This window comes from Panthera pardus, unplaced genomic scaffold (assembly GCF_024362965.1).
Source record: "Panthera pardus isolate Hobbes unplaced genomic scaffold, ASM2436296v1 HiC_scaffold_11, whole genome shotgun sequence".
Classification (NCBI taxonomy): Eukaryota; Metazoa; Chordata; class Mammalia; order Carnivora; family Felidae; genus Panthera; species Panthera pardus.
In genome coordinates, this window is record NW_026526666.1 from 11,846,332 (window position 1) to 11,866,151 (window position 19,820).

General features: G+C 55.8%; 1 protein-coding gene across 1 annotated transcript; it reads left to right on the plus strand.

Moving 5' to 3' along the window:
• Positions 1 to 68: 68 nt before the first annotated feature.
• Positions 69 to 13,930, plus strand: INKA2 (inka box actin regulator 2). Its single transcript, XM_019457839.2, has 2 exons — positions 69 to 288; positions 10,585 to 13,930. The coding sequence occupies exons 1-2, from the start codon at positions 253 to 255 to the stop codon at positions 11,383 to 11,385; spliced, it is 837 nt and encodes a 278-aa protein (XP_019313384.2). The 5' UTR covers positions 69 to 252; the 3' UTR covers positions 11,386 to 13,930.
• Positions 13,931 to 19,820: the final 5,890 nt, after the last annotated feature.

A 19,820-nucleotide genomic window follows, 5' to 3' on the forward strand; every position in this document is an offset into this window, starting at 1 on the left:
TGCTCCCTTCTCATTGGCTGAAGGCATCCCCCCTGAATTCTCATAGGCTGTCGCACTTTTCCTCCGCCCCCCGCACGGACCGCGCGCCGCGCCAGCCAGGGAAGCTGCTCTAAGTCCGGGCCTTGGAGCAGAGGCTCGGCTCGGCCCTGCGAGAGGCGCGGAGCGCGGGGGCCGGGGGCCGGTGTTCCCACCCGGGGACGCTCTTGTGGAGCCGAGCCCGGCAAATGGGCGCAGGAGGAAGAGAGCAGGGAAATGGACTGCTATTTGCGCCGCCTCAAGCAGGAGCTGGTAAGAGCGCAGCAGGCGCCGGGGGCCGGGGGGACTGCTCCGCCCCGACGGCACCTGGCCCCCGCCCCAGGCCGGCCGGGGAGCTGGGAGTATTCGGGCGGGGGAAAGCCAGAGAGGACGGGACGGACAGGCAGAGGGCAGGGCCTGTCCCGAGGGAAAGGGCCGCGAGGAAACTTGGAGCGAAGATTTGTGAGTGAGGCAGACGCGAGCAAGTGACGGAGACCTAGCGACCCCAAACCCAGACTGAAATGCGCCCAGGGAAGTCTCTGGAGAAACGGGGGCACACTCCCAGACGGACAGACGCGCGGGAGCGGGACGCCCGGGCCGGCTTCTGGGGCCGCTCGGGGCGCCGCGGAGCGCGCGGGGCAGGCGGGGCGCGGGGAGCAGGGGCCGGGCGCGCGGGCCGGAGGGCAGACGGGGACCGCTGGCTCGCGGGGAGCTGGCACCGCCTGGGGCCCCCAGCCCCGCCGGGCTTGGCAGAGCTGGCGCGGCTGCGGGGGCAGGCTGGGCCGGCTGTCTGCCCGGGCTTGTCTGCCAGCAGGGAGGGGGCTGGCAGCTGGAAGGGCGGGGGAGGGCCCCGAGCCGGAGGAGGGGCGCCGCCTGGCAGATAGCGAGCGGAGCTGCGGGGGCCCGGCCAGATGTCGGGGCTGGGCGTGGGGAGTGCGGAGGGAGCGTGCGGAGGCCAGGGGTGCAGAGGTCGGGAGACGGATCTCAGTCTGGGACCCGGGCATCACCCAAGTCGGGGGCGGGGTGCTTCCAAAGCTCTGTGAGGCTGATTCTCGCCGATTTCATATACCACCAACCCCCCCCCCCCCACCTGCCACCTTTCCTGTTCCTGCAACCACCCGAATTCACACAGATATGCACACCCCCCACCCCGGCCCCTGGGCCCACCTCTCTGTCCACCCAGCTCCTTCCTGTGTCTTTGCCCCTGCCTCTTTTTGTCCCCTTTAGTGTCTCTTGGAGTGGACCTCTCCACTCCTCACTTTTCTCCCGTCCTCTTTCTTCCCACTTTCCAAAGCCAGGGACGCCCAGGCTCTCAACAGCAGACCTGGACCCATGACTCTCCAGATTCCGTGACAGACTCTCCTACTAAGGCCTGTAAACTCTACACTCCCTTCCAGCAGCTACCCCCCCCCCACCCCGCCCCGGAAACTTGGCAGCTGTATCTGGGGCCAGTTTTTTTGGGGGGGGTGGGGAGGGCAGCTTGCAGAGCAGGTGTTCTCACTGATGCTTCCTGGTCAAGGCTCCCAGGCACTCTTCCTGTCTGTCCCACTCCAGGGTCTGCCTTCTCAGGTCAATGGTCACTTCTCTGGGACTTCCTCCTCAAGCCCTTTTTGTGGTGACACACAGATGGTAAAGTTACCCAGAGAAATGCTGCTTCTGGAAGGGACAGAAGAGTCTCCACCATGTTCCTTCCCACCCTCATTTTCACATGCTTCCCATGTCAGTTTCGGATGGTCAGCCCCAGTCCACACATACACAATTCTGACTCTTCCCATTCATTTGTCCAATACCAGAAAGAAAGGTCAAGGTCATCACAGATAATGTCTGAAGTCCAAGGCCCATGCTGAAAAAAAGAGAATCAAATAGAGTCCTCTTTTTATGCTTGGAATCTGGGACCACACCACCCACCTCAGGATATGCCTTAATAGAGGGTTTGTGGGTGTTCCTGGCATAGGCTTGAATTTTAAAATCCTACTGATTTGCATTTTTTATAGCACCCTAGGTGGGAGGGGGGGTGAGGGGAGGAAGACAGTCTGTGGATGCCAGGAGAATAAAAAAGGCAAATAGGAATCTGCACTGAGCTGAGCTCCAGGTCTTGATTTGCACCCTCTCCTGCCAAGGACTTGAGCCCCCAGTCCCTGGGAGGAGGAAGGGGAGAGACTGAAGTCACTGAGCTCCCCATTAGCTTTCATTTGGCCCTTTGTCTGAGCAGCTTCAGCCTTTGACTCCCTTGGCGAGGAAGCCAAATGCCTGGCCTGGGGCCCAGAATGACACTCAGATGGGAGAGTTCTGCACCCTCCCCCCCCCCTTGGTGCCCCGCCTCCTCCCCGGTGCCAGTCTGCCCAGAAATGAGACAGAGCAGAGTGACAGGCAGAGGTATTAGAGTCTCACTCACTCCCTGACACCTCAGCCCAGTGCTTAGGTAACTGAACCACATCTCAGTGCCTCAGTTTTGCCAATGGGAGTAAAGAAGAAAGTAGAGCTGAGTTAGCCCATCTGGGTCCTTTGGCTCCTCTAAGGACTGTGGGGATTGAATTCAGTGCACCTTGGTTGTGACTGGGATGGAAGGTTCTTGCTTTTTATACCCCAGGTCTGTAACAGGCATACAGTCGTTTTATGTCATGAGCTGGTGAGGGTGGGGGCAGGCAGTAGGGCTTGTGTGTTTATTCTAGGCAGAATCTTCCCCACTGCCGCAGAGGAGGACTGTGTGTTGCCTGGCTTTGTCCTTAGGTTAGTAGATGCCCAGGAAGGGCACTCATGTAATACTTGTCGAGTTCTACATTCATTTATGCCACTAAATCCCTTCAAGAAGCCTGCGTCCTACAGACACTGGGTTAACCTGCTGGAAAAGGAAACATTAACAGGTTGTAAAATAATTTTTGTTAAGGGTGTTCTGTGGCCCTGTCCTTGTCTCAGAAAATCTAGATGAGAAAAGTGTGTTCCTGAAGACCAAAGTAAACAGAATTCCTTAATTTCGTGGAGCAGAAAATTCACACTGTAGGGGCGTCTGACTTGGGCTCAGGTCATGATCTCACAGTGTCGGGCTCTGTGCTGACAGCTCGAAGCCTGGAGCCTGCTTCGGATTCTGTGTCTCCCTCTCTCTACCCCTTCCCTACTCACACTCTGTCTCTGTCTCTCTCTGTCTCTCAAAAATAAATAAAACATTTAAAAGAGTTTAAAAAAAATTGCACTCTAACAAGTGAGCACTGTGGGGGGCGGGGAGGCTAAGGGTTTGGGGATCCTTGCTTGATTAGCTTGATGTCTAGAGAACTGGCCTTTTCCCCCTGCCTCGAAGAGGACAGAGATCAGGTTTCAGGGATGAAATGTGGCAAGAGAGTAGCAGCAGCTGACACACTTCTTCATTAGGATGAGGGGGTCAGGGCTGCAACAACCCAGCAGGGAACATATCTCTCTCCCCTCCAGCCACCACAGAGGGGCCCTGCACGAACACAAGGCCTTGGGACCAGCTGTTCCTACACACTCCTCCCTTGAGGGCTTCCAACAAATGGGGTAGACACAGAAACACAGAAGAAGCAGACATAAGATGCTCACGGGGTTTGCCTCATGAGTCAGTATCAGTGGAAAGGGAATAGAGTGTGTAAAGGTTGAGTGATAGGGGCTCATGAAGTCCAGCCATGCCAGGAAGTCTTCCTGGAGGAGGAGGAGGTTGATGGAGGCCACCTCCTGCAATATCCGTCCTAGCTTAGGCATGATGAAGCAGCAGAGGGGCTTCTCTTGGGCTGGAGAAGGTCCTTCTAGAACAACTTGGTATTCCTAGAAGGCAGTTACCTGGTCACAAGGTCAGGAGGTTCTGACATGTGGAGGAGGACCAGGACCTAAAGGCAAGAAAAGGAGCAAAGAAAGTGATGAAGAGACATGGGAGGAATAGCCTTCAGTTCTCGGCCTCCTTTGATGTTTAGAGCTGGGGTCGGGTCCGTAAGCGAGGAGTGTGGAGCATGGGATTCGGGGGCAAGCCAACTTGAATTCACATCCTGGCTCAGGATGTGACCCAGGCAGATTACTTAACCCCTCTGTGCCTTGTTTTTCTCATCTGTAAAATGGGTTTTTTTTTTAAATACCTACCTGCTACAGCTGCTGTGAAGATTAAATGATTGATGTCTGTCCTTAGCACATAATACCACGCACATTGTGTTGTAGGCACTCAGCAAACTCTGGATGGATTGATCGGGCTGGTGTGCATGAGTCATTCATTCACAGAACACATTAATGGAACTTGCCCTATGTTTAAAGCACTTTACCAGACACTGGTACTGTAGTTACAAATATAAACAGACACAGATTCCGCTTTCAGGGAACTCGCAGTTCAATAGGGGAGATGATGATGATAATAATAATAATAATAATAAGTGTTGATGTTAACATTTATTGATATGCTAGACATATAATGTATCATGTCACTTAATTGCCAAAGCAACCTGGAGACGTTGTACTTCCATTGTTCTCATTTTATAAATGAGACATGGGGAGGTCAAGTGACTTGGCCAAGGTCATCGAGCTGGTATGCATGCATGTGTCCAGCAGAGAGACAGAGGGTGCTTGCTACATGAGAAGCACGAGTTCAGTGCTCTGAGAAGGGAGAAATGACCTCCAGCCAGGGGATCGGGAAAAGCTTTGTGGAAGAAGTAGCATTTGAGCTTGACCTTGAGGGATAAGCTGGGATGCGAAGGGGAGGAAAACCGCATTCCAGGCAGATCATGAAACAACAGGAGTGAAAGGCACGGAGATGGAAGTAGCAAGGACGTCCGGATGCCTTCTGGCGGGGATGTTCGAAGACTACTTCCGTCTGGTAGAACATAGGGTATGGGCAGAGAAAGAGTGAGCAACGGGGCTGAAAGAGTTGCTGAGAGCAGTCTATGGGGCACCTTGAATGCCATGCTAAAAAGTCCGCTCTTCTCTCTATGCACTGCAAGAAGCAGGCCGAGAACAGTGCCCTGGGATCCAGGAGGTGGGTGGTCTGGGGCGGAGGGTGGTGGGTGGGGGGAGGAAATGGAGGCAGAGGCTGAGTTAGGTGGTTATCACAAGAGCCCATGAAGGAGAGTATGAAGGCCTGAACAAGAACGAAGAAGAAGGTTACTTCTGGAGGCCCCCTGGATGCCCAAGGAATTGGGACTGCCTGCTTTGGAGAGGAGCTAAAGCTGTCAAGGGCGAAGGGCGTGGTGAGGCTGAGAGGCAAGCTCCCCGCAGGGCGAGATTGGGCCCCTCTCTCCACGTGTCTGCCTCTTGCCCAAGCGCACGGGTCCCTGTAGATGGTTCCGTCGAGAGCGGGCTCACCCATTTCACACTTCCTTCTTTCTTTACCCTCCTCCCTCCTCCAGCTCTTTGGCACAGTTTCTATTTTACCTTCCTGTCGTGCGTTCCCGCCAAGAGCAAGGGACTGTGAAGGTCCCTATTCACTGGACTGCAGAATGGGCCACTTGGCAAAAGCGGGGCCTTTTCCCGTTTCCGGCCCTGAACCTCCTTGTAGCTTCCAGAGGGGCTGAAAGGAACTGTGTGGGGATCTTGTGAGTAATGGGGGTGGGGGCAGCGAGGCAGGGCCCACTGCCAGGTCCGCGGGCAAAGCTGGAGCCCGCGTCAAAGGATTCTGGCTGAGCGGGGAGAGGGCGTGAGATGGACGGATGGAGGGCGCAGCTGTGGGATCAGTCAGGGGCCTAGGAGAGGGCTTGGGAAGGTTGCCGAGGATGCTGGTGTCACTTTCCCATCCCCATGCCTCCCATACCACAAAGGCCCAGCGAGTGCCAAGGGGGACGGTGCTGTCCATGGGCAGCTGACCCCACACTACCCCTACCCCTCGAAGGCTCAGTGCTGCAGGGCCAGGATGGCGGGGTCTGCTTCCTGGCGGCATCTTCCCCCTCAGCTCCAGACAGACAGTGCTTTTTCCTTCTTCAGATGATTCAATGAAGAGGCGCTGTCAGTGGAAAGGAACTGAATTAGGTCTTGGAGTCCCTCCAAGGCTTCGTGCTCTTCCTCCCCGTATGATGGTAATTGCACTTTGCATGTCAGATTGGCTATCCTGGTTTCTTCTCGCAACAACCCCACGAGGCTGAGAAGTCAGATCGTGATGACTCGGAAAGCCCACTGGGCTGGAGCAAGAGGGCCAGGCTTGGGGTCCCAGTCCTCCCAGGAATCCTTCCCAGTTTTCGAACCCCAGGCAATAGATCCACATTTCCACCAGGGGCACTCAGGATGACATTAAGATCTGATACTCAGATGAAAACCTTTTCATTTTAGATCCTTACTCTCTGTTTATGGCAAGTGCTATGCGTTTCCTATAAGTTCCTACAGAAATGCATTTATGTATACAAACAGATTTATGTAAAGCATTAAATGGGAGACTAGGTGATGAGGAGATATGGTGAAAACCACGCAGGAAGTCCAGGGAAGAATGTCGAGGAAGAAAACGAGCATCTCGGATCCCGTTTCTTCATCCATAAAGCAGGGTCACCAGCTTGCCAGAGTCACCGTGGGGTCCGGCAAAGCACGAAGGAAGGATGCACACCGCATACACACAGGGGATCAGCATTTCACAGCCACAGCCCTCTGCCCGAGGTCATGCGGCCCAGTTAGGCAGCTGGGACACCCCTGGGGCTCCTCACAAACGCCAGGAAGGTGCCCAGCGCCCATCCAGCTGGATTCAACTGCAGCAGGAGAGACTAAAGTTTGACGTGAAGACCATATTTAGAATGAAACATTTCGAGGCCCAGGAGGTGCTGGGGGGCTAGGAGGTGGGTGGTGGCAGTTGTGCTTGTGAGGAGGCCTGCGAGGAGGAAAGAACTTCCTTGGTCTTTCTCAGCAAGGAGCCCCACACCGGTCTCTGGGATATGCTGTCAGGGGCAGTATGTTCGATGGTGGAACAGGCCAGCTCCTGCGCGTGCGCGGCAGTGAATGTGATTGGGGGTGGGCACGGGGGGTGGCTGCTAGACCCACTGCCACTCGGACTAATCAAACCAATTAGATCCTCTTAGGACCTGTCCAACCGACCCCTGAAGGCAAGCTGGGTATGACTGGGTCCCTGTCCTGAGGGAGCACCGGAAGCCCTGGCACTGGGAGGCCAGAGAGGAACTCAGTCCCCTACAGCCTAGAGATTGGGATTAGTGATGACCATTTCTAGTTGGGATTTTCTCTGGCTCCTCTCCTCTGCTCCCACCCCACGCTGCTCCATCTTGGGTTCCCGAGGCAGGAGAAACCCTGGGATCTGAGAAGGTCCCACGCCCCGAAGACAGCAGCTTGCCCTCTGGCTCTTTCTCCCTGGGTGACATCATTCCCCCTTGGGGCCAGGAAAGGCAGCTCCTCTCAGTCAAGACCCAGCTGATGCTCCTGCCTCCCCACTTCCCCCGGCCCTCCCCGCTTCCCACACTTCCTCCTTCTCTCGTCCTCCTTCTCACAGCTGCCTTCTGCCCTCAGTGTCAGCACCCTCGCTGGTGGGCAAGAGGATGCGGAGCTTTCCTTTCCTTCCTTGCTCTTCCTTTGGAGGGGGCCGGGGGGAGGACAGAAGGGACAGGACAAGAGCTGTGTTTCTCCTTGATCCCACCAGGTAGATGAATGGAGTCCTGTCACGACTGTGTGTTAAGGTCCACTGAGGAAGACGTGTTCTGGAAGTTCTCAGGAAGTCTTAAGATAACCACCAAAACTCACCTCCAAGCCACGTATAAACACTCATTACGTCACCTAATCTGTCCAGAGCTGCGTGAGGCAGAAACTCGTATTCCCGTTTTGAAGAATGGAGAAGTTGAAAAACGATTTAAATAACCGTCCCGGCCACACAGCTGCTGCTATGTGGCAGAGCTGGGATTTGAACCCTGTTCCATTTGTCTCTAGAAACCAAGACCTTAACCAATACAGAATATCATTTTCCATAGGGGTCTAATTTCACCTCCTGTTGACTTGACTGGGGCCTCTGTGTTATGAGCAGTCCCAAATTCATACATACCCACACATTCATTCTCACTGGAAAATGGTACAAAATGTCAGCATTATGTCTTCAGGATTTTTCCATACTGGAAGAGACTGAATGGGGTCATTTCATTCCTCTCACTGCCTCTGACCTGGACTGTGTTCAGCCTTCTGGAAGGATGCCTGCAAGTTCAGGCTTCTTGCCTGTTGGTGAAATGAAGCCTTGAGCGGTGTCCCTGACTCTTCCTCTCTGAGGAGTGCATTACTGCCTGAGGGCAGCAGGTCTGGAGACACAGGACTTGGGGTATTCAGTGGTACTCAATAGATGTTTTATGGGTGTGTCACAGGGGCAAGGTGCTAGCTGGGTTCTGGGGAGGCATAACAACGTGTAGATCTCAGACCCTGCCCTTGATGGTAAATGCTCAGTGAATGTTTCATGAGCAACTGAGCATTGAAACGTGGAGGGGGGGGAGGGGCTGGGCCACGTACAGAAGTAGCACGATAGACAAAGGCACTTGGGGTGTCACTAATGACGTTCTGACAGCAGCAGGGGGTATGCATATGGGAACAGTGACATGCTTCTGAGTGGCAAGTGACAGGATCACAGGAGTGTAGGAAGACTGAGCTGGTGGCCAGAAGGCCTTAGAGGAGGGTTCTGCCTTCCAGGAGATGGAAAAGCAGATGTGAGACCTCTGGGGACAGGAAGAGGGGCAGAAGGTGGAAACAAAAGCCAAACGGGACTCTGAGGTCCAGGTTGGGGTGACGAGGAAAGGGGTACGAGAGAAGGGGCAGAAAAAGGGAAGTCAGAGAAGCAGTTTGCGGGAAGGGACCTCAAGGAGGTTGGTTTGAGGCTTAGGGTCTCCTCTGACTCTGCCCTGGGTCTTCCCAGCCGCGCTGAAATGCCTCCAAAAGGAAGGTCTCAGGAGGCCGGAAGCCAAAGAGGTCAGAGCAAGGGGCCATTGGCAAGCGCAGCCACCTCACAGGCTGTCATAGCTGCCACTCCAACGGAGCCCACTTCCCGGGGCGGGGGGTGGGGGGTGGGTGCGGGAAGGGTCTGGCAAATCCCAGGGTCTCCAGGGCTCCCACCCATCACACTCAGCTGAGGCCTCCTTGCCTTCAGGGACACTCAGTCCTCCAGCTGCTTAGTGCTGCTGGCTCAGGAGAGCCTGGCCTGGTCCCCTGCCCTGCCCCTGCCAGGGTCGGGGTTGCCAGGTGAGGGTTTGACTGCAAAGCCTGAGAGTGTCAGCTGCCAGTGCAGTGCCTCTGTGCCCGCCCTCCCAATCCCTCCACCCCTGCACCCCGTGGGCTTAGTTCTGTGCATTACGACCAGGCTGGGCGGTAAGATGATCCCCACGGGTCTCTGGGGGGCTTAAGAAACAGATGGTCCCCTCACGCGAGGGCTTTTGCTGTTGGTAACACGAGCAGATCCGGGGAGGGAGCCGGCGGGACGAGGGCAGCTTGGGCTGTGAATGTTATCAGACCACGCATCCCCTGCCCGCCTCCAAACTCGGCCCTCACCCAAGTCAGCCTCTTGGCCCCTTCCAGCTGGCACCTGGGACTCGTGCCTTTGACACCCGCAAAGGGGCTGGAGGGCTGGCCCCCAGGGTCCCCACTCTTGGCCAGAGCGGGGGAGCCACTTGGGCTGAGAAGGCAGGAAGAGCACCGGAGCCAAGTGTAAGTGCAGCTGAGAGGGGGAAGGCAGAGAAGGGCCGGGAAGGGCTTCTGCACACAGGAGCATCCTGGCCTCCTTGTCTCTCTCCTGAGCGGCCAGATGTGCACAGCAGTGAAAGGAAGCCCCCGGCCTAGCCTTTTCCTTCGGGAATCTGAGCTCCTTGTCTTGCCCTCATGTCCTCCAGCCTCCTCCAGCGCCCTAGGGAGGGCAGAGTAGCCTTAAGGCCCAGCTCTTCTGTCCAGCCATCTTGAGGCAGGCAGTGCTTAGTATATAGCATTTGGAGCAAGGTGTCCTGTGTCCAAGGCCCAGCGATATGACCTAGATGACCTTAGGCAAGTTACTTCACCTCCGCCATGGTTAACTCACTAAAATGAGAGCACTAATGGCAACCTCACAGGGTTTATATAAAGATCTTAAGAAGTGATGTGCCTAGAGCAGGTAGCTCAGTTCCTATTACATAGCAAACATGCACAGACTGCTCTTAGCGTGGCCATCATCATCGTCATCGTCATTGTTGTCTCAGGGAGGCTCGCAAAGAGGGCGCAGCACCTCGTAAAAAGACAAAGACGGCCACCACCATTTCACACACCCTCTTGTATCTGCATCGTCTCGAGCAAGCTACTCACACGCCTCCGTTCCTTCATCTAGTACTAGTCACTACCTCATAGACTAGTTGGGGAGATTAACCACAGATCCATTTATATATGTGTCTGTATTTACATATATGTCGCTGAGGACAGCACCTGCCTTAGCACGTTAGCTGCCATTAATATGATTTCCTTTAACTAGCCATATGGGCGTTAAGATTCCTCCTCTCCCAGCTCCCATCTGCACTGCACTGGGCCCCGTGGAGGTGGGGTCAGTGGAGGGCTGGAATGACCCCAGAGGTGTATGTTTGGGCGGGCGTCTAGGTTCGGGGCCAGTAAGGGGCAGCGCTTCCCCAGCCCCCCGTGGCTCATGGGCCTGTGCATTTCTGTCCCCTGCAGATGTCTATGAAGGAAGTGGGTGATGGCTTGCAGGATCAGATGAACTGCATGATGGGTGCGCTGCAAGAACTAAAGCTTCTTCAGGTGCAGGCAGCACTGGAACAGCTGGAGATCTCTGGAGGGAGTCCTGCCCCAGGCTGCCCTGAAAGCCCCCGGACACAGCCCCAGGCCCCTGCCAGGCCCACGGCCTGCTCCTCCTCCAACCAACCTTTTGGCACGAAGTTTCCGTCCTGTAGGAGTGTCTGTGGGAGGGATCTGGTCCCCCTGACCAGAGCACAGCTCCCAGAGCACCAAAGCTGTGCCCAGCAGGGGCCAGAGCTGGCGGAACCGGAAGACTGGACCTCCACATTGATGTCCCGGGGCCGGAATCGACAGCCTCTGGTCCTAGGTGACAATGTTTTTGCGGACCTGGTGGGCAACTGGCTGGATTTGCCAGAACTGGAGAAGGGTGGGGAGAAGGGGGAGGCAGGGGAGCCCAAGGGGGAGAAGGGCCAGCCCCGGGAGCTGGGCCGCAGGTTTGCCCTCACAGCAAACATCTTTAGGAAGTTCCTGCGCAGCGTGCGGCCTGACCGAGACAGGCTGCTGAAGGAGAAACCGGGCTGGGTGACACCCACGGCCTCGGAGCCCAGAGCCGCCCGCTCACACAAGGTCAAGAAGCGGAGCCATTCCAAGGGCTCTGGACACTTCCCCTTCCCAAGCACTGCCGAGCCCAGAAGGGGGGAAGGTCCTTCCACAAGCTGCCCCAAGGCCCTGGAACCCTCACCCTCTGGCTTTGATATTAACACAGCTGTTTGGGTCTGAATCCTAGAGACAGAACGTTGACTGAACCCAAAAGGTCCAGGTGCCCAGTGCTGGGCCCTGGGAAGGATGGGGGGAGGGGGGCGGGTGCTATGGCTTTCAAAAGCCTAACTCTGGGTTCCTTTTTCCCAGGAAGGAGGGAAAAGAAGCGGGAGTGTCTGGAGTAGGACTAACAGGCATGTGGTTGGTAGAGGCTGTGGTGGGGGCTGGCTGGTGGGGAGGTGAGGGTTCCCGGACTGAGAGAGAGATTGAGAGAGTGGTGCTCACCTTGGGGCTGCAGGTGATGAGGGGCATGGGGCAGGAAACCAGGAAATTCTTACATTCCTTCACTGCCCCAACTAAACATTCTGTATGGATTAGGGCACTGGGGCCTCATGTTCCCCTAGAAAGGCCCCCAATAAAGACCTTGGCTCCTGTGTCCCCAACCTTATAACCGCTGGCATCCCTGGCAAAGCACTGCTCCAGGCACAGGCATGAAACCCCAGCCCTCCTGGGATAGGGATCAGCAGAGAGGAAACTTCCCACTCCCACCTCTCCCTGTTGGCCTTCAAGATTTCAGCCCATACCTGGATCGTGGGAAATGGGCCTAATAAGGAGTGTATGTATAAGGAGTACTCCAGGGAGCCCTATATCTTTTCAAAAGCACAGGAAAGATATCTGTATAGCACTTTAAAGTTTGAAAGCCTTTTCATATCCCATATCCGTTATCTCCTTTTGAGTAAGCAAGTAAGTCAGTTTAGCCCCCTTTTCCCGATGAGGAAGCAAGCTTAGATATGCCACCTGCGGGCAGGTGGCAGATCAGCGCAGGGCTGACCCAAGGGCTGCAGCAGGGCCCTGGAGGCACAGGAGCTCCTTCCCCAACACCCCGCCTCCAGCACTGAAAGCCCCCCTCACCACCTCCCTCCCCCGCCCAACCCCAGACGCAAGCACAGGGCGTTCACCAGCGAGGCTAAGGTGGGCCCATAAGAAATACGCCCCGTGTTTTAGATTCCCAGCTCCACCCCACGATCGGGCGGCTGGGGGAAGGGCGGCAACTCTGCTCCCTACTCGAGGCGCCTAAAGCTTTCCTGGAGCGGCGCACGTGGCTGTCCGCGCCCCCCCTGGGAGCTGCCGGCCCGCCCACGCCCACGGGGACCGCCCGCTGCCTGGGAAAAGACAATGTGGGTCCCTGTTTGGGCCGGCCCGCCCTGGAGGCACTCCCCCTCTCCCTGCCTCGCTCCTCCAGACTGAGCTCCTCTGCGCTTGATGGAGGGGAGGGGGGGGGGGTGACAGCTGCAATTAGAGGCAAGACGCCTTTCCGCCCTCGGCCCCTCGGCGCATTAACAAATTGGAGAAGAAAAATAACAAGAAAGGCTCTTCCTGCATCCTGGACCCCCGGAGACCAAGCTGGAGGAGGAGGCTTAGCGCAGCAGCAGCACAGCGGGAATTGGGGGGCGGTGAGGATCGCGCTCAGATCCCCACGCAATCAAATCGTAGTTTTTGTTGGCGGAAGCTACTAGGGGAAGGTGCTAATTTTATTCATTTCCTTGAGCGCTCGCTATCTGCCAGGCAGTGTGCACAACTTGTCTTTCAGACTTCAGAATGACCCTAGAAATGATTGTCTTCCCAGTAAGTGGGTGGAAGCTCCTGGGGGTCACACAGGCTGCCCAGATTAGGCTTCTGGCTCATGGAAGAATCAGGATTGTCTGGCCGCAAAACGGCCTTTCCTACTCTCCCTGAAGTTTGCCAGTTGAGGCAGCGCTTTCTGGAGGAGCAAGGCCCTACCCATCCTTTCTGTCTCCCCACAGAACTCTGATATTTCAGTCCTGGGGGAAGGCCTGTTGGCTGTGGCTGCCTTGGTGATGGTGGTGCTGTGCGCATATGTTCAGTGTGTGTGTGTGGGTGGGTGGGTGTGGGTGTGGGCGAAGGCTCCTCCCACTGGGTGGTGGTGAAGTCACCAGGTCCCAGTCCCAATGATTCCGCAGGAAACCAAGTCCCCTCTTGGCCATTCATCTGTGACTCATCTGTTTTGTGGACCAGTCATAACAATCCAGACCCAACTGAACAAAACTTTATGAACATCTCCTAAAGGCCGGGCATTGGGACAGGATCAAAACACAGCAAGGAAGAGGACCCGGTTACTGGCTCAAGGGGTTCAGTAAGAAGAAACAACTCTTTACCCATCAGTTAGCCAGAAGGGATCCAAGGGAATGAACTCATTTTAACTGGGCCAGAACAAAACCATTAGGAGTGACATTTGCTGGCAACAGAATCCCCAGGCCTGGGGCAATGCTATCGCCATCTTTGCGTTTCCTTCTCGCCTCACTCTGGAAGTGGCTGCTGTTGCTCTTATTCTGCATGGAGAGGCCCTGGGAAGTCAAGCAATTTGCCCAAGGTCACAGCCACAGAGCTGGGATTGAAACGGTCCCGACAGACCTCCCGCCTTGTGCTGTTCACCCTACCCCACAAAGTGTCCATATCTGCTCCAAAGCCAAGTCAAGAGCAACAACAGAACCTGTCCTCCCCATATTATCCATGCATGGATAATAAATGGAATGCTTATTGTCCACTGGGGGAATTTTGCTCTGGTCTTGACAAGGGCTGGTAGAATGCCCTCATCACTAGGTCATGCTTTGCTAATGAAACACAATTCATTTACACCCCCTGCCCCGCACCACTAATTTTTCCTTTTCCCTCCTTTTCTGGGCTTTGGTCGTGACAGAATGGAGACTGTATTCCACTGAAGCTGAGGGGAGAGGTGAATGGGAATGTCTGGGGCCTACGGGATGTAGGAAAAGTGTAGGGGTGGGGAGCAGCAGGAGGAGGGGGAGGTAGGGAAGGTAAGCAGAGGGAAATTGACAGCTTAACTCTGCCCCTGGGGCTCATTTTATGGTTAATTAGGATATGCATATAAGCTGGAAGCTCATCTAATACCCTCCCTGGCAAGGGGCCCCACATCACACCTGGCCCACTTCCCTGGCAGGTACGGGGGACCCCCTGATTGACCCAGGCATCTGCTCAGGCCCCCACCTGCTTCTCTGTGGCTCTGTGGTCACTGTGTCTCTAGATGTTCCCTGACCATAAACAGGAGCTAGAAGAGTCCCTACCCGGCCTGCATGATCTCCTGTCTTCCTTTCTCTTTCCAACCCTTCAGATCCGGGACCCCTCTTTCCCAGAGCCCCCCACCCCGGCCCACCAAGAACTTCCCCTGCACCCAGGTTAAGATCGGAACCCCAACTTGCCCAGAGGAACAGAGACCTGGTTTGGCTGTGTCCCCACTACATCCCCCTTCCTCTCTGTGGGGCAGGGGGCATCCCTGTCTTTCCCAAGTCACACCATTTCCCACAGGGCCTCCCTAAAAGCAAAAGTACAGCTTGCATCTTGGGGAAGCAGGGGCATGTCTCCAGCTTTCAGTGTACCTCAGGTCACTCCCCGACCCAGAGTAGTTAAGGCACTTCTGCCAATACCATGGAATGAGCACTGCATTTGGGAGTCAGACAGGATTTCTGTCCCTGTCAGCTTGAGCATGTTGCTTGACCTGAGCCTCATTTTTCTTGTCTATGACATGGGGGTAATGCAAGGCTGCTGGAGATTTAAAGGACATCATGCATGTCCTCCATGCAGGAACACGGCAGAAGCTCTGGGCTGGACCACCTGACCTTCAGTTCAGGCACAAACCACGTGTCCCAGAGCAAAACCACTAAAACAAAACAACAACAACAACAACAACAAAACTTTCATGGAAGCTTGGTTTCCTCTTCTGTTTAAAAAAACGTATACAGGCCCTATTACCTCACAGGATCGTGGCAAGGGTCAGAGAAGACAATAGGTTTCTCTATTGGAGAGAAGACAACGTACAACGCTTTTGTACGTTGTACAAATATTACCCCGGTGGGGTCTTATTTGCCAAATGGCAAACAATTGACACTTTCCCATGGAGGATGGCGTGTGTGGGGAGGGGTGTGGAGAGGGCCGCAGGGGCTGCTTGAGGACCCCACTGCCCGAGGATGGGCTCTAGGGAACACCGCCACCCCCTCCTGTACCCAGCTGTCCCTTGCAGTCAACTGTGGGCCCTCACATTCCTGGCAAGGACTGGAGAGCTGAATGAGCCAAGTTCTGATGGCTTTCAGAAGAGTCCAGCCCTGATCTGCTCTCTGCTCCCTAAGGCCTCGGTCGCTAGAGTCTCTGCCAAGCCCCACACTTCACCCCTGCCCCTCCCCTCTGTCACCCTGGGGACTAGTGGCCTAAAGGTGCAATAGTGGCACTCCTGCTAGGATCCACCCCCCCCCCACCCCCCTGGATGGGGTGGGAGGCGCCCTGAAGCCGCCCCTCGCAAGAGGTGTCAGGGGCTCAGGATGACAGGCCTGGAGGAAAGGCCTAGCCAGCCCGGGGGGATAAGGGCAGGATCAGGACCCCAGACTGCAGTCACCCCCTTGGTACTATTTTCCTTTTACTTTTATTATTTTTTTTAAACTAAGTTTCACACCCTCGTTCTCCCTCCCCTTCTAGTGTCCCTGCCCCCCAGGTGTCTCTGGAGGCATCCTGGTGTCCTGGTCAGAGAGAGGCCTCTGAGGAACACTGAGGGAGGGGGCCCTTGGGCGGGGGGCGCCTACCTCTCAACACAGTGCTTGGGGCGATACTAATCTGACAAGGGACTGTGACACTTCCCCTTTATGCTGCCTCTTGCCGGGTCCCTGGGTGCCTCAAACTCTGTATACTAAGGCCTCAGGCCACAGCTGCTGCCCTGGCTTCCACTCCACAGAATCCATTCTCTCTAGATATGCCCCTCTGGGCATGGCGCTCAAGAGGACCGCCCCATTCCAGGGCCTGGGAATCACGGCCAAAAACTGGAGGCCTGCTCCACACCTCCACCCTCTCCTGCCCGTGACCGGCTCTGGGCTGTCTTCCCCTGCCCCTCTTGTTCTCTCCAGTCCGGGGAAGCCCCCTAGCTGCCTCCAAATGGTCAGGGTGGGGTGGTTCAGCTCTCAGGGGGCACTGCCATAGGGGGGACGTGTCCTCCCTCCAGGGGCAGAGGTGCGTTCTGCTTTCCTGTTTCTGGCTCTGCTCCCCCCCACCCCCACCCGGCCCGGCTGCTTTCCCTTTCCTGCTGCCTTTCCCTCAGCCCCCTTCCCTTCCTCATCGCCTCTCAGGAGGCCGCAGCTGCAAGGAAATGCTCCCCGCCTTCCTTCGCCTTCAGGGGAGAATAGGGGAGGTGAGGGCAAGGTCTTCAAGGTACTGTGACTTCATCCTTAGCCGGCCTGATTTGCCTGGTGTCTGGAGGCCCAGCCCTCCCCCAGCAGACCCCAGCGGACTTGCTCCGCCTCCTCTGGGGGCACTGCTCCCCTCCCCCCACCCCTGCTCTATCTTCCAGGGCCCTGTGCTACTGAGTGGCTCTCTGCACTAGCTGGTCTCCGAGACCCAGGTTCCCCATGGCCTCAGACTGGCTTTTTACTCAGCTTCCACTGCAGTTCAAAGAGCACCTCCTCTGTGAAGCCCTCCCCGGGGCCCTTACCTGTGCCTGTATACCCAGCCACAGGAACCCCTTTTAAAATCGCCCTTTTGCATGTTCGTCTTCCCCTCTAGACTGTGAGCACCTCCAGGGTACCAAGTCCTCATTACTCATTTCTGTATCTCCCGCACCGAACACAGTCCTCAGGGCGAGCCCTCGGCTGAGCCCGGCTCTTGCCTCGGTGAGGCCTGCCGCGGTCAAGGCCCCCTCAGCCGCTCCCAAGGCCCGTTGCTAGCCCCGTCCCCAAGCTGTTGTGCATGCCCTCTGTGACCCCCTGTGGCTTTGGCTTCTCCACGCCAGCTGCCCAGGCCAATCTGGTTCTCATGCAGGCTGTCCAGGGGCCTCAGTGTCACTGGGCTGCCCAGAGCTCGGGCCCTTCGGATGGCCACCACGGCCACTTCTCTCCCAAGCCTGCTCAGTCCCACATGGGCCCCAGTTCCCATTTCAGAGGATACTGCTTTTACCCCGGCCTCCAAACGGTCTCCCTTTCTGCCCACTCCCTCTCCCCCATTGCCATTGTCCATTTGGCAACGACATCTGGCCCCAGGCGTACTCTACCCAAGAAGTTTTTCCTAACCTGCACTGCCAGGGATCCCCACCCCTCCCGGGGACATTGAGTCTGCCGGATTCTCCTTCCTCCATTGTACTTATGGAGGCTCAGTCAGGGCGGGGCAGTGGGGAAGGAAGTTGAGAGTTGGGTGTTCAGGCTTCCCTACCTCCAGCCCCCACTACTGGCCACAGTCCAGGCATTGTCTCCCAGGGACTGAGCTGCCCACAAGGCAACATTCGTAGTTATTTGCGTAGAAGTGGTGGGAAAGGGGAGGGTCTCAGGCATAAATTTGCTTTAAAAAGGCAAACACACACACACACCAACCCAAAAAACCAGATTCTTCCAAATGGGCTAAGTGTAGCTCCTGAAATCCCTACACGGACTCAGGCTTGGGACTGGAAGGCCTGCAGGCTCTCACTCCAAGCCTGCGATGTGCACGGGCCACAGCGACAGCTCCAGCTCTGCAGGACCAGCCTAGGGAGCCTGCTCCTTATCACAGGGAGCACTGGGCCAGACTGACTGAGGCAGGTGCTAGAATCCCTGGTCGGAGGTCCCAAGCATCTGTTAAGATAAGACCATTTATATCCCAGAAAACAAGGGGTTAGGCTCTCTAGCAGAGATTTCAAGGGCCCAAAGAATGCCAAATCCGCTGGCCTTGGCTTCAGGACCCCGCTGGGAGTGTGGGGATCAAATATCTTCTTTAAACTCCTCCATTACATGCATCCCCTCCCAGGAAAGCAGGCAGAGCCCAGTGCCTGGCCCATAATTCCACGTCCTGTTTTCCCACCTGCGAAGGCTGCAGGCTTTTCCCTTCATCCCGGCGGCTCCTTCAAACTCCCCAACCCGCTCAACCGGGGACCCTGGGGATGGGAGGGGCAAGGTGGTCGCGGCGGGGGTGGTGGTGGTGGGTGGGTGGGTACAGTGTGGCCTGTGCCTTTCCTCTCACCCACAAGGGAGGGCCTGGACGATGGGATCTTGGTGGGAAAGCTGGCAGCTCCCCAACAGCAGCGAATTGAGGAAAAACACTCCCTTACTCGACTTGTCAATCACGCCGGCAGATGCCAAGGGGAGGGCTGGGAGGGCCAGAGGCTGCCGTCTCATGCGGGGGGGGGGGGGGGGGGGGGGGGGGGGGGGGTAAGAGCAAGAGCAGGGGGAGGGTGTGAGGGTGGAACTGAGGGTGGCTGTATGCCCCCGAGGAGCCAAAAGGTCTGAGGGGGGTACAATCAGGTCAGAGGAACAGAGTTAACAAAGGAGATTTTTCTCTTCAACCCTCTCCACTACCTTTGTGTGGCCAAGTATTAATGCTGGTTCTCTGAGCTTTCAGGGCTCCTGGGAGGTTCAGTCGGTTAAGCGTCTGACTTCGGCATAGGTCACGATCTCAGTTTGTGGGTTTGAGTCCCGCATCAGACTCTCCTCTGTCTTCTTATCTCTCGGCCCCTTCCCTATGTGCACCCTCTCAAAAATAAATACACATTAAAAAAAAAAGTAGGGGCGCCTGGGTGGTTCAGTTAAGCGTCCAACTGTAGCTCAGGTCATGATTTCAGTCTGTGAGTTGGAGACCTGTGTCAGGCTCTGTGCTGACAGCTCAGAGCCTGGAGCCTGCTTCGGATTATGGGTCTCCCCCCCACCCCTCCCCTGCTTGCGCTCTGTCTCTCAAAAATAAATAAAAACATTAAAAGAATTAAAAAAAAAATAAACTGAGCTCTTGTTTGCGAATGATCACAACCACATGACTCAGATCATTAGAGAAAGGGTTTTGGAAAACCAAGTGAGAAATGAAGATTGAAAAGACCATTAGTCCACGGGGAGTTACTCTTGCAAATCCAGATCTCTTCTGAAATTTCCCCCCGTGCCCACCTTCTCGGTGGCACCTGAATGAATAGCAGGCCCTACTTTTCTAGTTCTCCCTACTGGACGGTCACCTTCTCCTTTCAAGGCTCGCCACAACATGGTCCCGATCTACTTCTTAGCCCATTATTTCCACATTAATGTCAGCCGAAACTAGGTAATTTCTTGCTCCCGTATTCTGCAAACCTGCCTGTGACACTTCCCCACACTAACCTGTTGAAATTCTACCCTTAAAGGCCCACTTGAAACTCCCCTTCCTGAAGCATAGCAGCTGGCCCAGAACAGAAAGCATCAGTCCTTTCTGTCTCCTACTACTTTGTAGGACACTTCCTCATGGTACTTTTTATCAGTTCTTTGTGACCTACCAGCTTCTCTGACCCCGTACTGTCTTTCCTCCCACCGCCATGCCTGCCCACACTCCCATCTGGCTCAGCCCCTGTACTTGTATGCTAGATCCTGTCCATGTAGCCTGCTCAGTTTTCCTCCTCAGTGGACCACTCCCATTAGCTCACCAACATGCGCAGTCTCAACCACCTTAACAGGGCAGTCCAC